Source organism: Ambystoma mexicanum, chromosome 8, assembly GCF_040938575.1.
Source record: "Ambystoma mexicanum isolate Mex_15411 chromosome 8, UKY_AmexF1_1, whole genome shotgun sequence".
In the NCBI taxonomy this organism is placed as follows: Eukaryota; Metazoa; Chordata; class Amphibia; order Caudata; family Ambystomatidae; genus Ambystoma; species Ambystoma mexicanum.
The window spans coordinates 1,467,612,167-1,467,628,347 of record NC_090929.1 but is presented as its reverse complement, the minus strand read 5'-3'; the positions used below and the strand labels follow the sequence as shown (position 1 = coordinate 1,467,628,347).

General features: G+C 48.2%; 1 protein-coding gene across 2 annotated transcripts in view; it reads left to right on the top strand.

Moving 5' to 3' along the window:
* BTRC (beta-transducin repeat containing E3 ubiquitin protein ligase) overlaps positions 1-16,181 on the top strand; it is a 2,926,431-nt gene that overhangs the window by 2,772,120 nt on the left and 138,130 nt on the right. For both annotated transcript variants that reach the window (XM_069611642.1, XM_069611641.1), the window contains one exon: positions 13,041-13,234. In XM_069611642.1, the coding sequence (XP_069467743.1) occupies positions 13,041-13,202 (162 nt within the window). In that variant the 3' untranslated portion in view covers positions 13,203-13,234. The remainder of the gene's footprint in view (positions 1-13,040; positions 13,235-16,181) is intronic.

The window sequence follows — 16,181 nt, the reverse complement described above, 5'->3', positions numbered from 1 at the left end:
TCGATAGTGTGGCTTATGAACAGATCCATGAACATCTGATTAATCACGTAAGGAGTAAGATGATTGCTCTCTCCACTCGCACCTTCCCACCCGCACCTTCCCACCCAGATTTAGAACCTCTGCATGATCTCCCGGCACTTCAAGTCCTGAAAAAATGGACTGCATGCATTAATTACCTTACAAAAACAATATTTATTCAATGTGATTCAAAAATATTTAAAACATATAAACAACCCTCACATAACACAGTGATGCTTCTAATAATAGAAGAAACTGAATCTAAAACATCAAAAACAATCATACAAATCCACAGGACACAAAAGATATCACATAACAACAAACAAAAATCTCAATGTGTCGTTAAAATATCAATCCCGACATGTTTCTGTTCATCAAACCCCATCTAGGGAGAACATTCTTCAGGGGATTATTTAAAACATCCGTAAATCTCTACAACACTGTGTTGACTAGGTTGTTTCTGGCACCCTCAATGGCAAAACGCCGGGGCCTCCGAATGGTGAAACTCCGGAAGGCAGCTAGAGGTGACAAAAAAAGTGTGAACTCACTGTGATTTGGTTGATGGCCGCTCGTCACTGTTCAGAGTCCGAATGGTCGGCCATGTGAGCCCTCGCTACAGACTGATACAGGATTTGGCAAGAGTGTGTTTTTTGGATCTGGTCCATTGGCTGCATTTTCCTTCGTTGCACCCCATCCTTCATTGGTGGAGGTTTTGCGATACCTTGGCGGACAGAGACGCCCCCTGATTTATTGGTTTCCCATTGGCGGTAGATAGGCATTTTTTGTCACCCCTAGACGCCTGCCGGAGTTTCACCATTCGGAGGCCCCGGCGTTTTGTCATTGAGGGTGCCAGAAACAACCCAGTCAACACAGTGTTGAAGAGATTTACGGATGTTTTAAATAATCCCCTGAAGAATGTTCTCCCTAGACAGGGTTTGATGAACGGAAACATGTCGGGATTGATATTTTAACGACACATTGATATTTTTGTTTGTTGTTATGTGATATCTTTTGTGTCCTGTGGATTTGTATGATTGTTTTTGATGTTTTAGATTCAGTTTCTTCTATTATTAGAAGCATCACTGTGTTATGTGAGGGTTGTTTATATATTTCAAATATTTTTGAATCACATTGAATAAATATTGTTTTTGTAAGGTAATTAATGCACGCAGTCCATTTTTTCAGGACTTGAAATGCCGGCAGATCATACAGAAGTTCTAAATTTGGGTGGGAAGGTGCGAGTGGAGAGAGGAATCATCTTACTCCTTACTTTATTATATAAATTGATTTCCCTGTTGGTGGAGGGAGATGAAATATTCAGAATAGGGACATTATTTACCTATTTGAACATACCATCTGATTAATCACAACATCCTCAACAAGTGGCAATCAGGTTTTAGATCAGGTCATGGGACTGAAACCGCCTTATTGTATAGACAAGGGACTGTGAATGTCATGCGTCGGAATGCTTGGCGCTGGTCGTTATGGCAATGGTGGAGGTTGCATAGGCTGTCTCGCGTTCCATCCCATACCAAAATGGCCGCCCCTTTACATCGTGACATCCATTTGCGCCGACCTGGAAGATCAGAAGAAATCGCAACCTTCTAGTGAGTCCTGCCAGATGCTCTTTTTCCACTGCTTCCTGTTTTCCACCTTTCATTCCTCCAGTTTTCCTACTGTCTGCTTGCCCTTCTCTCTACCTCTTTGCTGGTTCCTACACTTATCTTCCTTGCTTTGCTCTGACGACCAGTGCTCCAGAGATCATCTCCTTCTCTGCTTGCTGTTCCCTTTCCACCTTCCGTAGATTCTTTCAGTCCTGCTGCCGTTTAGCTTCTAACGGTGTCCTCAAAGAAATGCTCGTGCTTCATAATGTACTATCTACTAGGAGTTCCCAGGGTTTTTCCCCAGCTGGTGTTTTTCCCTTCTTGGCATTCGCCAGACATCACACCTCACCTTCCCGTATTTACATCATGGTGGGTTCCGCGTGAGATTTGGCCCTTGGTCCATGCTTCTCCTGAACCTGTGCCAAAGAAAGAAAAAAGGTACGTGCCCAATTAAATTGTGCATACCTGATAGTGAAGGCATCTTGGTGTAAGACACAGACAACAGATTCTGAATGAACAATACAAGTTTGTTAACTTAAGTCAGGATGGAAAAACGCCTATTTTGCCCTATCCTATGGTGGGATTTGCCCACCAAACCAAAACTAAGGAAAGTCAAAATCCAAAAGATCAATTTAGGATTCTGTCTGTGTCCAAAACCTATACTTTCCCTTACAACTAATCTATACAATGTGTAGGGATGTCAGTAACCAACAAAACAGTGTTCAGCACAAACTTTGGAGCCCTGTCCTGCTCACATCTTTCTTTCAGCTCCCTTCTCCAACTATAAAGCAATTTGAATACATTTCTCAGGATTGCCTTGAGTTCAGATATACAGTTAACCAATACTCTGGGTTCCCTTCCGCAAGTTCCAAAACACAGTTCAAACTAGAGGAGCACATTAAACCTCAGGGCTCCCTTCCCAAGATTTGCTTCCAATATAAAAATATATTTTCCAGCTTTCTTAAAGGTCTGCGCTACACTTGCGCCCTCTGGATGTGGTTGGTCTTGGTATAATATATAATAATAATAAGTGGTATTGGTTCAATTAAATTTTACGTTCCTGTGTGATGCTTCTGCACACAACCACTCCAATACATAGTATCCTCTACGGAAATTCAAACACTTGCACACCGGGTTTCCTTCGCATAGAAACTCACTGGATGCTTCTGTCAGCGTTTCCAAAGTGAGCGCAGAACACCTGCAATATGACGTACATCAGGAGACGTGCCTCTCGTCGTCCTATAACATTTTTGCTGTTCCTCTGTTCCGGTTATTTGTAGCTAAGAGGCTACGCTTTGCTAACTACGCAGATGACACACAGTGTGTCCTTCTCCTAACTGGAATAAACAACAGGGACACTTGTTTGATCCAAGCCTGGATGGTGAAAAGTGGATTAGCCCTAAACAATGAAAACACTGAATTGATGGTTGTAGTGCAAAAACTGTGACCAGAATATTCATACTTTGTGGTGGCAGGATTCAAAATTGACTCCACAGAGAGTTCAAAATCTAGAGATCTAATTGGACCAAAACCTTAATTTGCAAGCCCAAATCAACAGTCTCGTGTCTACATCAGCATACTACATAAGGTTACAATCCCAGATTTGTTTAGTGCAAGTGCAGGGTGGCTGAGAGGAAATGGCGGGCTTTCAGTATATCCTCTGACAAACTGGCCTGCCGCCTGCTTCACAGGCAATAACGGTTCTCTGTCCGTCTGCACCAAGAAGAGCGCTCACATCCAAGCCTGCATCTCCACGGCATCTAACAACTTGGCTGAACTCATTAAAATCTGCAAGGAGCTTGCCAATCCTGCTGCAGTCTCTACCTCTCCTGTTCCCTCCCAGGCCCTCTGTACGGCCCTGGCCTCATTTCATCTCTAAAACTCAGACATCCTGTCCTCTCTCTCTTCCTCTCTCCCTCCTCTCTCCACTCACTGCTCTTCCTCTGGCCCCTCTGCGGCTACCTCTCCTCCCTCCTTCTCTGCCTTTCCCCATTTCTCCTCAAACAAGGTTTCTAGACAAGTTGGATCTATGAAAGTCTCGTCAAAACAGGTACACCCCTATTCCGCCAAAACCATCAAGGACCACATTGACACCCTGGCTCCTGCTCTGGCTGGCCTCTGCAACGACTCCTCGCCACTGGAGTCTTCCCCTCCCCCTGAAGCACTCCCTTGTGCACCCTCTTCTTAAGAAACCCTCTGCCGACCCTTCATGCCCGGCTAACTATCGTCCAATCTCCATCACTCCTTTCCTGGGCAAACTCCTGGAAAAGCTGGCCATCTCCCAGATTAATCTTCACTCTGAATTTGTTGGCTGTCTCCATGACCATCAATCTGGCTTCAGGGGTGCCAGAAGCACGGCAACTGCTGTCGTGAACATCCGTGAAGACCTGCTCTCCAACCTTGATTCCAACACCCTTTGTGTCCTCATCTTACTCTTACGCCTCATCGCCTTTCCTCCATACTGCATGGGCGTCCCTTCCAAGGGACGGGAGACAGAACCTTTTTCACCAGAGAAAACCTTCTTCCAATTTATATTTATAGCCACGCGGGGGTGCGGCCCTGCGCTGCCCTAACTCTGCCCTCCGGCACCATACCTCAGTCCCCTTTTCTGCATAGACGGGAACAGGCCGAATTCTCCAGCAATCCTGGGTTTGGCTTCAGCCATGTAATTCCACGCATGGATACTTCTTCTCTTTGTCTTTTGTCTTTCTTATCATTCAGGTATTCGGTCCTCAGGCATCACGCTCCTCCCCGCCGCATGTCGACTTCCACAGGGTTCAGAAGGTGTCCATTCTGCAACAGGCTCTTCCCAACTTCAGACCCCCACATCCTCTGCCTACGTTGCCTTGGCCCAGACCACGTTTGGCAAGCTTGTACAGCATGCAACTCCCTGTCATCGAAATCGCTGAAGAACAGACTAGCCAGGTGGAGGGAGCTCTTCCAGAAGTCGCCTCCAGAGGACCTCAAGAGCTTTGTGAAACATCGAGCCAGGCCCAAGGTAGGGCCTCTATTTTCCATTGTACCCCGCAAGGGAGACTCCTTCCCAAGGACTCGCCCGCGAGTGAGGTACCGCTCAGGTTCCTTCCCAAGGACTCGTCCACGTGTGAGGGACCGCTCCGGTCCTTGTGCCAGCACGCGCACTGAGGCTGCTCCAGCTACCGGCCTACTAGCAGAGGAATTCGGACAGTGCTGAGGGACTGGAAGGTTCTTTGGACGGGTCTCCACGCGAGGATCTCCACCCTTTTACCGGCATTATATCCGAGGGGCCACACCCTAGTACCGGCAATACTGTAGAGGGGATGCCTAAATGCAGCTTTACCGGCCCACGGGCCGCAGGTGTCTCACCTACTAGGCCTAGGCCCGAGGAGCAGGGTAGGCCTCGCGATCCACACTCAAGAGTCTTGGAGGAGGCTGGGCCCAGCGAGCCGAGCGACATGATGCAGGCACTTGGCAGGCAGCTCGACAAAATGGCCTACCGCGCCAGACATCGGCACCCGTCCGACTCCATTCCAGGAGTTTGGCGAAGAACGAGTGTAAAGGTGGGACTGGCTTCAACCAAGTACGTGGCCTACAGCCTAACCTTCATTTGCGCAGGGCAGGTTCCCACTGCGTCCTCACGGGCAGGTATTCAGCGGCTCCAGCAGCCTCCCGCTACCCCGTCGGTATCCCCTACCACCTCTCCGGCCTGTGAAGAAGGGTTCTTCGAGAGGTTACTCAGGCTCATGAAGTCATCTCGGATGGGGGTTATCCTCAGAGACGCCATCAGGGACATGCTCCCTACGATGCTACCGGCACCACAGGCTGCTCCTCCGGCACCCCGGGCCCCGGCGCAGCCTCTGGTTCCGGCTCTCCAGCCGATTCCTCAGGCGGTTCCGTACCAGCCTCACCCTCCAGCTCTGGTCACCGTACCCCAGCTTCCGGCTTCTGCTACTCCTCCATCTACACAGGATCCTCCTGACCCACAGGATATGGATGAGGAGGAGGATCCTGACATGCCATCCTCAGCCAGGGCCTTCCACGAATGTCTTGCAGGGCTGCGGGAGTACCTGGGCCTACCCCAACCCGAGGTTGAGCAGCTGGCAGAGGGGATTCTGGCTGACGTCCTCACACGATGCCCCTCTGCCAAAACAGGAAATCCACTGCAGACCCCTGGCCAAAAAGGGATGGCAGAAGCCCCACTCTGTCCAGCCGGTTAATCAACGCCTGGACCTCAAGTACAGACAGATGGAGGGGGATACACTCTTGCTATCGGCCCATCCTCAGCCACACTCCTCGGTGATCGCTGCAGCATCCACTATACTCCAAGCCTCAGTCGGCCTTAGCCTCCTCCGCGGTGACGCTATTAGGCAAGGAGGAGAAGATCTTGGAGGCGTACAGGAAGAAGCTATATTCCACACATCCTTACATCTTTATCAGGCCAATGCCAATGCCATGCTGGCGGCCGCTAACCAAAGGTTATGGTGGGAAATTGCAGACTTCATCCCGGAACTCCCTACGCAGAGCCAATCACGTTCGAGGCGGGACTGGCTGAGGCCAAGCTGGTGGCACAGGACCTAATGGAATCCACTGTGGCCCATATTGACACCTCTGACCATGCCATCTCTATCACCACGGACATGAAAAGGACAGCCTGGACGTCCAGGAACGCATATTAGATCTGCCTTTCGAGAGGGGGGCCCTCTTCCACTCCACCACGGACAAAGAGCTGGACAAAAAGAAAAACAGCTCACAAACAGCCAAGTCTTTATCCATCTTAACAAAGACCACACCCCAAGTCACAGCAGCGCTCCGACAGGGGGCGTACGTACGGAGGGTTCTAGGAACAGAGATCCAGGCAGCCTGACCGCAAGCCGTCTCAAAATCGGCACAAGCAACAAAAGTGGGGGGAAGTAAGGGCTTTTTCCAGCCCCCCTACTCCTCGACAGCCTTCGAGGGAAAGAAGGCATGACACGCCCCTCCAGGTCTACGTGTCTCCAGTGGGGGGCAGACTTGCTCTCCATGCACATTTCTGGCACCAGAATTTCGCAGACCCCTATATCCTCTCTGTAGTATCCATGGGGTACCGCCTACCCATCCCAGCCTCTCCACCCTCCCCTCCACTCCCTCAAGTTGGGACATCCGGTTGCTTGCAGAGAGCCAGGCAGTGGAGGAAGTTCCAGCCTCCCAGCGAGGCTTGGACTTTTACTCCAGGATTATTTCGCCATTCAGAAGAAGAACCAGGCGGGCCTGAGAGTTGTGCTGGTCCTTTCCACCCTCAACCTCTCCTTACCTCTACAAAAATTCAAGATGGTTACGCCAGCTTTTATAGCGGAGACATTGTTGATATCCAGACAGACAACTCGACCAGCATGTACTACGTCAACAAGCAGGGAGGCACCTGATACCCTCCTCCGTGCAGACTGTGGGAGTGGGCCCTGGAAAACGACATCTACCTCATGGCAGACCACCTCCAGGGGGAATCCAACCTGGAGGCGGACAAGCTCAGCAGGTTGGGAGCGGAAGATTACGAGTGGCAGCTAAACAACCTCGTTATTCAGGAGATCTTCAACAGGTGAGGTCATCCCCAGGTGGATCTTTTGCCACCTGGCACAACAAGAAGTGCCCTCAGTTCGCCTCCTGGCAGGGACAGGGCCCCGGCTCCCTGGGCGACGCATTTCGGATTCAGTGGAACGGCATGACTGCTTACGCCTTGTCGCCCACTCCGCTGATTCACACAGTGATTTGCAAGATCAAGGAGTCTCGCCAGCTCAACATCAATCTAATAGCTCCATGCTGGCCGGCCAGAACTTAGTTTTCGGAGCTGCTCAGCCTTTCGGAGATGTCTCCGATTCACCTCCCGACGGGCCCAGCACATTTTCTGGGGTAGCAGGGGGGCAGGGTCATCCACACCGCTCCTCAGAAACTAGCCCTCACAGTGTGGTGCTTGAGCAGGTAATGCTGCGGCACCTCAGCCTCTCCCAGGCTAATATGAAAATCATACAGGGCGCAAGGAGCAAGGCTAGCCGGGTCCAGTATAAAAGTAAATGGACCAGGTTCTGCCACTGGGCAGACTCCAAGGATTCGACCCCCTAGCATGTACTTTGAAAGATGTGCTCTTCTTCTCGGCGCACCTCGCCCACTCTGGTGTGCAGGTGGACACCTGCGGTACATACCTCGCAGCCATCGGGGCTTACAGGAACTCGGAGGAGGGGATCTTCTCCTTCTCCTTCTCCAATTCTTTCGTCAAGAAACATTTGACGGGGCTCGCAAGGGACAGCCTTACTAGTAGGCCTCACCTCGGCTCGTAGAGTCAGCGAAATCCAGGCACTGGTCACCTCAGAACCATATACTACCTTTCACAGGGACAAAGTAGTCCTGTGGACACACCCAGCATTTATGCCCAAGGCGCCGTCTGCTTTCCACTTGAATGAGGAACTAGTCCTTCCTACTTTCTTTGCCGATCCTAAGGACGAAGCACAGAGTGTGCTGTACTGCCTAGATGTCAGGCGTGCCCTGAAATTCTCCTTGGACAGGACCAAGGGCTTCCGCAAATTGGACGCCCAGTTTGTCACTTTTGGAGGATCAAGACCAGGCTATCAGGCCTCCAAGAGCTCCATATCCCGATGGATGGTCTCGGCCATCAAAGAAGCTTACGAGGGCCAGCACAAGCTGCTTCTGGCCAACATGCACGCCCACGCAGTCAGGGCCAAGGCAACGGCCATCACATTCCAGCGCCATGTCCCTTGGCAAGTCATAAGCAGGGCGGCCACATGGGCCACTCCCTCGGCTTTCTGCAAGCGTTTGGGTGCCGGCTATAGATGTGATGCGGCTTTCGGACAGGCGGTTCCCAGGAACCTATTTGCTTAAAGAGGCTCTCCTCTTCACCCTGGGGCTACATTCAGTTCTAATCGCCCATGCACTATGGAAGAAAGGGGACGGGATGTAAGAGTAATTATAAATTACTCTCTGTATTGACTAGTCCTTAGTCCCCTTCCTCTACACGTCCCACTATCCCCCCCCCAATAATACTGGTGTCATTAGGCAATGTTAAATCTATTGTCGACGCGTCAATGGGGACGTAGGTGTGGCGTCGGAGGGCGGAGTCAGGGCAGCACATGCTCCCGGGGCTACACCACCGCGCGCCTCTAAATTTAAATGGGAAGAAGGTTTTTTCGGGTGAAAAAGGTTCCGTCTCCTGTCCCTTGGAAGGGACGCCTATGCAGTATGGAGGAAAGGGGACTAAGGTCTGAAAGTACGTTAGTGACTACGGGGAGTAACTTATAATTACTTGATCTCTCTTCTGCCTTTGACACAGTCAAACATGCCATCCTACTCAACGGTCTCCGTGATAACCTGGGTATCACCGATCAGGCCCTGGCTTGGCTGACCCCCAACTTGGGTCCTTCCTCTCCTCTATTTCTGTCTGTACCTCTGGTGTTCCCCAGGGGTCTAACCTCTCTCCCTGGCTTTTCAACCAATACCTGGCACTTCTTGCCCACCGCATTGCTGCTCTCTGCCCCAACTTTCAGTGCTATGCGGATGACACTCAGCTCATTTTCAGGCTCCCTTCTGCCACCTCTTCGCCTTCTCTCATCTCTGACTGCCTGTCAGCCATCCAGGAGTGGTGCGCAGCCAATGATCTCTGCCTTAATGCCAGTAGGATCGAGATTCTCCTCATCGGCACACCTGCTCCCTCCTTTCCTGTCACTCTCTGGCCGGCCTCTCTTGGCCCTCTTCCTGCTCCCACCTGTGAGGCTAAAAATCTCGGGGTCATCTTCGATTCCACACTCTACTTCTCTCCTTACATCTCTGACATCTCTAAGAAGTCACACTACCAGCTGCACCTCCTCAGAGGTATTATTCCCTTCCTCTTCTTCCCCCAGAAGCTCAATGTCTCTAGAGCTCTGGTTCTCTTTAAGCTGGACTACTGCAAAAGCCTCTTTCTAAATCTGCCTGCCTCTACTCTCTGCCCTCTGCAACTCATCCAAAACAGGACTCTGAGGGACAGCGAGGATTAAGTTCAAAACCCTCTGCATTGTCCACAAGGCCTTCTGGGGTCTGCGGCCTCTATACATTCAACTCTCTCTTCCTAAATGTCTTTCTTCTCAAGCTCTTTGCTCTTCCGCCTCCAACTCCCTCAGGATCAGCCCCTTCTCTAAGCAGCGAGTTGGTGGTAGATCTCTTTCTTCTGCTGGGCTCACCCTGCCCATCTGAAACTCGAGGAGAACCATCTTCTGTTCTGAAAGCACCTCAAAACCTTCCTCTTTGCTTCTGCTTTCTCTCCTCCTCTCACCTGCTGATTGGCTATATCTGAAACTGCACTAGTTACGTGGTCACCCTCTGATCTCTGGCCCAGGGCCCCTCCCTGCCAGTTGCACACCTGCATTGCCCCCCTGGGAACCCTTGCACTCCGGGTCAGTTTCTATATCCCTGCAGCCCCTTTAGTACTTGAAACCTGATGTCTGCACTTACCCTTGCACTTGTCACCTGCTGGCCGCACTTTTATTTATTATTTATTTTATTCATATATTTACTGTTTCCTATATCCTGCACTGGCCCCTCCCCTTTCCCCCTGCACCTTTCCGCTTCCCCCTGCACTTGTGCGATCTCAATGTCACCTGGCCTAGTAGGATCACTGTCTGTCTTCCCTCTGTTCCCCTCCCTTGCCTCGGCGCGCCTTGAAACACTTGTGTATAGGCGCATTATAAATGCCATATCACATCATATTTGTATTACATTTGATGATCAACATTTTTGTTGAGATCAAAATTGAAGTTCTTTTACGGGCGGCCTGTGGGCCCTCTGGTGTATGTCTGTCTAGTTGTTCGGTTGTCTGACCACCTAACATCAAGTAGCACTCGTATGCCTTTAGGCCTCTGGTGTGTGGTACAAATATTAAAATGTAAAAATAAAGGAAGCACCACATTCCAAATTTGGAAAGGTTTCATATTTGGTTTGAGGCAGGCCTGGCGAGGGTGGGACAGTTATGGCGGAACGGGCAGTTTATCCCTATAAAAAACTAGAAGAGGCACTGGGATTCAGGACCCTGTCTGTGTTCTCATATCTGCAATTGGAGGGGGTGATTACGGCCAAAGCTTGGAAGACATATGTGCAACGGGAGCTCAATCTGACGGAGAAAGTCCTTGATTCTCATATGGAGATGAAGGGTTTGATTTCTCTGTTGTATGGTGTCCTGATACAGGCAGGTAGGGTGAGCACAGATAACTTTAGGATTAAATGGGAAAGGGATTTGGGCTTGGAATTGGAGGGGGCATTATGGCGCAAACTGTGCATTTAAGTCTTAGTTGCTTGTCGGTATAAGCTCCACGCTATTAAATTGTTGCATCAGTGGCAGTATGACCCGATGCGTCTTTCCAAGATATTCCCGGGGGTGAGTCCACTCGGCTGGCATGAGTGTGTTGCGAGGGTGGATTATTGGCACATGTGGTGAGGATAGGATAGGGTGCAGGTTTATTGGGATTAAGTGCTTAGGTGGATAAAGGCAAACAAGGGAGTTTCTAGAGAACGGACCCTGTTACTTGTGTTGTTTTGGCCTGGAGAAAATTGAAGGGGAATATCGGGGTCTGTATCATTTGACACACTGCTTGCTGTTAGCGGCTGGGGCATGCTTAGATATGCACTGGAAGAGAGTATTGCTACCTGGGAAAATGGAGTGGATTACTACAGCTTCGATTATTTATGTGATGGAAAGGATTACTGCAGCCATTCACGGACATAGGGTGGAAATGGAGACGGAATGGAGTTCCCCTGTAGTACTGTGCTGTTAGGAATGGGGTTACGGCAGCTTGGTCGCAGAGTCTGGAGATGGGAGCGGTTTGGCCCTCCCTAGTAAGGATGTGATCTATTGCCCTGGTTTGGGCAGTTTTGCCCGGGTTATGTTATTGTTGTGCCAAGTGCCCTCTCTTTTCGTCATTGATTTTCTTGATTTGATATGATATGGCATCTGTAACGTGCCTATACACAAGTGTTTCAAGGCGCGACGGGGCAAGAAAGGGAGAACAGAGGGAGGACAGAGACACAATCTTACTAGGCCAAGTGACATTGAGATTGCACAGGGGATGGGGGAGGGAAGAAAAGTGCCAGGGGAAAAGGGAGGGGGGGGCAGTGCTGTACATGGGATCAAAACAATAACAAGAAGTGCGACCAGCAGGTACAAAGGTAAGTGCAGACAGCAGGTGTCCAAAAGTGCAGGTAAGGGGACTGTAGGTTTATAGATACAGACCCAAGTACAAGGGTTGTCGGGAGGCAGTGCGGGCAGGGACCTGGGACCGAAATCAGAGGGTAGACAGGTGACCAGTGCAGTATCAGACAGGAAATCGGCAGGGGAGAGGAAGACTGTGTTCAGTACCGCACATGGAGTCTTGTTAAGTTCTTATGGGTCAGGAGCTTTTTGTTGCCCATACAAAGGGGGCTAGTTGGGGGAGGATGGAGTTTGGGGAAAGCTGGGAGCTGTGGCTTTGTTTTCTATTCATTCCCTTGATGAGGTGTTGTTGGCTTCTTCTTCTTTTGTATTATAAAAATTACAATAAAAATGTAAAATATATATATTTTTTTAAAACAACAAAAAAGTGTTTTTTTTTTCTTTTTCTCACAACCAACGTGTTAAGCCCATCAATCCACGTCCTGGTGTGTCAGGCTGAACCCCCCTCTTTAAACCTGAGTCCAGGACAGCTGATTGCTACAACCCCGCATGCCGGGCTCTCGGTTCCTGTCTCTCTCCACTTTCCCGCAAGCCGGGACACTCCCCCTGCCCCACCCCACTACGACTTGCCTGCATGCCAGTCCCACACTGCCCCTTTTCCCGAGCCCCTCTCAGGTCGCCATGGTGGCCATCTTACGTCGGGCTGATCTTTCATTCGATGGATGGGTGCACCACCCTGTGTACCCATGGATCAAAAGAACATCAATTTATTTCCCAATGAACCGGGTGCTTATAGCATTAAGCCCTGCGTTCTGGGGAGGGCTGCGCTAGTAATGGCACAAAGTGCTCACAGATACCCTAGCTCTACTCAGACCCATCATAGGTTGGTCTAACAGGCTGTTACCTGCCAAACCCACCCCGGACGGCAGCACTTTATGATAGAGTAGAGACTAAAGCTCATGTAATAATGTATGTGATGACCGGCCTTTCAGCTTGCATGTTCTTTGGGCTTGTCCTTTTTGGGGTAAAGACAAATTGATGACCATTATTAGAAAATGCATTGGAAAACTGTAAAAGCCAAAAATATTGTGTTTGCTTTCGCATTTAAATATTTCTACGTGTTAATGTTGAGCAGCCAAGAACTAAGATATTAAAGTTTCTATGGTGAGTAACCTTCCGCTTTTTGGGGGATTAAAACATTGTTTAACCATCTCTTTCAATCAAGTTAAATAAGTCAAATAACATAAAATTTAAACTGAATGTTTTTCTCTTCACAGGAACACTCGGGTAGAGTCTTCCGTCTTCAGTTTGATGAGTTCCAAATTGTGAGCAGCTCACATGATGATACTATCCTCATCTGGGATTTCCTCAATGATCCTGCAGTGCAAGAAGATTCAAACCACTCACCATCTAGCACATACACGTATATCTCTAGATAAAGAGCTTTACAGGATATCTCACATTTGCACAGGTAAACATTGCATGTTATATTTATCCGCCAGATAGAGTATGGAAATTGATTGAATTGCTCTTAAAGAAATTACAGTTTATAGGTTTGAGGTCAAATTCCAACATGTGTGTGGATTATCCACACTGATTTCATGAAAATATATTGTTTCTGTGGGATTTCCCCTATTTAGGCATCAGCACATGATTATTTACAAAAACAGGGCATGAATTGACTTGCAATGCTAAACCCCTATTGTAGAAGTTCTCAATCGGCTGCAATCCATTATTTTTTTTACGGAATATCTTTTATTAAAGGTTTCAAATATTTTCCAAAAAGTAAATGTGTAAGATCTGGTAACTGTATCTGACTTTAATGAAATAATGTCTAAATTAGCAGTCAAGCGAAACATATCAAGCCGAGAACAAAGAAATCCAGGAAACAGAAGCAAAGTAATCATTACATTCAGTATGAGTCTCAACTTCAACAGTTGTACAAAAGAGCCCCAAAGTGTTAGCAATGCCGTTTAGGCCCCCATGCCCTTTAACAGTATGCATTCAAAGGCAGCAACTTGTACCATGAGGTCCGACCACTAAACAAAGCGTTTTCTACCCTTGTCTTTCCAATGTCTCATAATAATCTAACTTGCAAACTTGCATTTGCATGAACCAGAAGCCTCAATTTTTCATGTCGATTAGGATAATCTGGTTAGAGCCTAACGATAATTAGGATGTTGGGGAAACATTTGGTGTCATCCACTGGGGTGGAAAGCACAGAGGATATGATCTGTAACACTGTTTTCCATAATCTCGGCTCCTGCAGTGCAAGGAGATTCAAACCAGTCACCATCTAGAACATACATGCATATCTTTACATAAAGGGTTTATGGGATACCTCTGTGAGCAACCTGAGGTTGTCCTCACCTCTTTTCCCCCTGTATCCTACTCTCAGTTGGCCAGGGAAAGGCAATCACATTTGGATCCCGACCCTGGGGGTGGATATGCGAGGGAGGATCACCTGCGTGGAGGAGACTTGGGAAGTGGGGAGAGGATGTCTCTAGGTGAGACACAGTTTCCCCCCCATTTCCTTTTTGTGATGAACCCTCTATTTTTTAAGCATTTGTAGGCTATTGTCAACTCTTTCCCTGTTCTTCCCCCGCCCCCAAACTGTCACCCGGAAACACCAGCTTAACACTGGGACGAGAGAGATTAACTAGGAAGACACATTCTCATTTTGATAATAACAAAAACATAGCTGACTCATTTTGGTAATAAAAACACATAGCCTCATTTTTGTAATAGAGGTCCATATCAGCCTCAGCTGTGTACTGGGACGAGGAGGAGGACAGCATGAGTAAAGCAGAACTACCATTCTAATGTTGAGTGGCCTAGTTTTCCTGGACTAGTTGGGATGGCAGGAGTTTTAAAAACCGACATCCATTTAGAAATGGAGTCGGCTCTGGAGGCAGTGAAACAAATTGCTATGTGTAGGCAGACCACTCCAGATCAGCGGTATGGCAAGAGGAGCGCTCAGGACCCTTTCACGATTGCAGGGTTTATGCAGCAGGAAGCGAGGTGGGAGAATGCTGGAAGCCGGTAACAGGTCGCTAAATGGAGACCGGCCCGACCGAGCGAAGCAGTCATAATACAGAGCTGCAGGTGGAGCAACGTGGGTGAGAGGAGTGGCAAGAATCTGCTTGGAGAAAGAGCGAACTAGAGCACGGTAAGGAGAAACCCTGTGGTGGTGGAGGACCTAGCAGAATAGTCGTAGGACCAACCTGTGAGTAAAACCAAAAGGGGGAACGCCGGGTTGGCTGGCGTATATAAGAGTAAGTACTTTTGAATACTGAATGAATTGAAAAGCAAAGCTGAACAGAGCTGATGCAAGATTTGAGCATTCCTGAATGCTGAGTAGAGTGAAAGAAAGATTGAGAATCTGCCTGCTATAAGGAACTGAAAATGATATGAGCAATATGAGTTAATATCGTATTGGGTTTTGAAAGGGGGTGATTTTGAATCAAAAATGTGCTGGTCATAAAGGGTTTGAGCAGAGAACTTTCATAGTGTGCCCATGTTGGCTGTTTCTCCTCTTGAATGTTTGACCTTGCCAATTATGCCAGACGAAAGGCTGAGTAATATAGCTTAATGTCTGGATCAGATATTTTAATTCTGGCTCTGACCCTTGCCATGAAAAGCATGTAAGGCTTCTTTTGTTTTATCTTTTAATTTTATTGGTTTATACGAACCTTTAAAATGATTTACAAACAAACAAACAAAACACACATCACGCTCCGTTGATCTTTTTTCTCATATCATGTCCACATCAAAACTTTCCGCAGGGGACTTTCATTTACATTCAGATGCCTTTAACAAGAGTCCAAGCTCAACTGATGTTCGATTATTGCTAAAAAAATTTGTCAAAGGAAATAACAATTTCAAGTCTGTTCCATTAAACATGTGTCCCCACCATTCATCCGCACAAGAGGCGGGGGATTTACGCTCCAGGGGCTCAAATGAAATGTTCTTTCAGTTCGAAAATAGGCGCAGAATAACACCAAGTGCTTAAGTGTTTCAATTTCCTTTATACAGAATCTGCACCTTGGGTTTAGTTTTTTGTTACACCTCCAAGTTCGAAGTGGCTCCTTAGTTTTAAACAAGTTCGTGCGAAATAACATGAAGCGTCTTCCTGCATTGGGATCTGGAAACAAAGTGATGTAACGTTGTGCAGTGTTAAAAGCTTGTGCTTCAGCAGGCACGTCTATCATCGATTTAGCCATTGCTCTTTGTGAGCATGTTGGCTCCCAGTCAAGGCGCCAGATTTTCTATTTTGCTGCATTTAGGTTTTCATGGAGCATTTTGATATTAATATCAAATTCCGTCAGCAAATATTTGCATCTGTGAATCCACATAGACACAAAGTTCTGCTTAGAGGATGATGCACTATGAAGAATTTCAAATTGTGGAATGTGTTC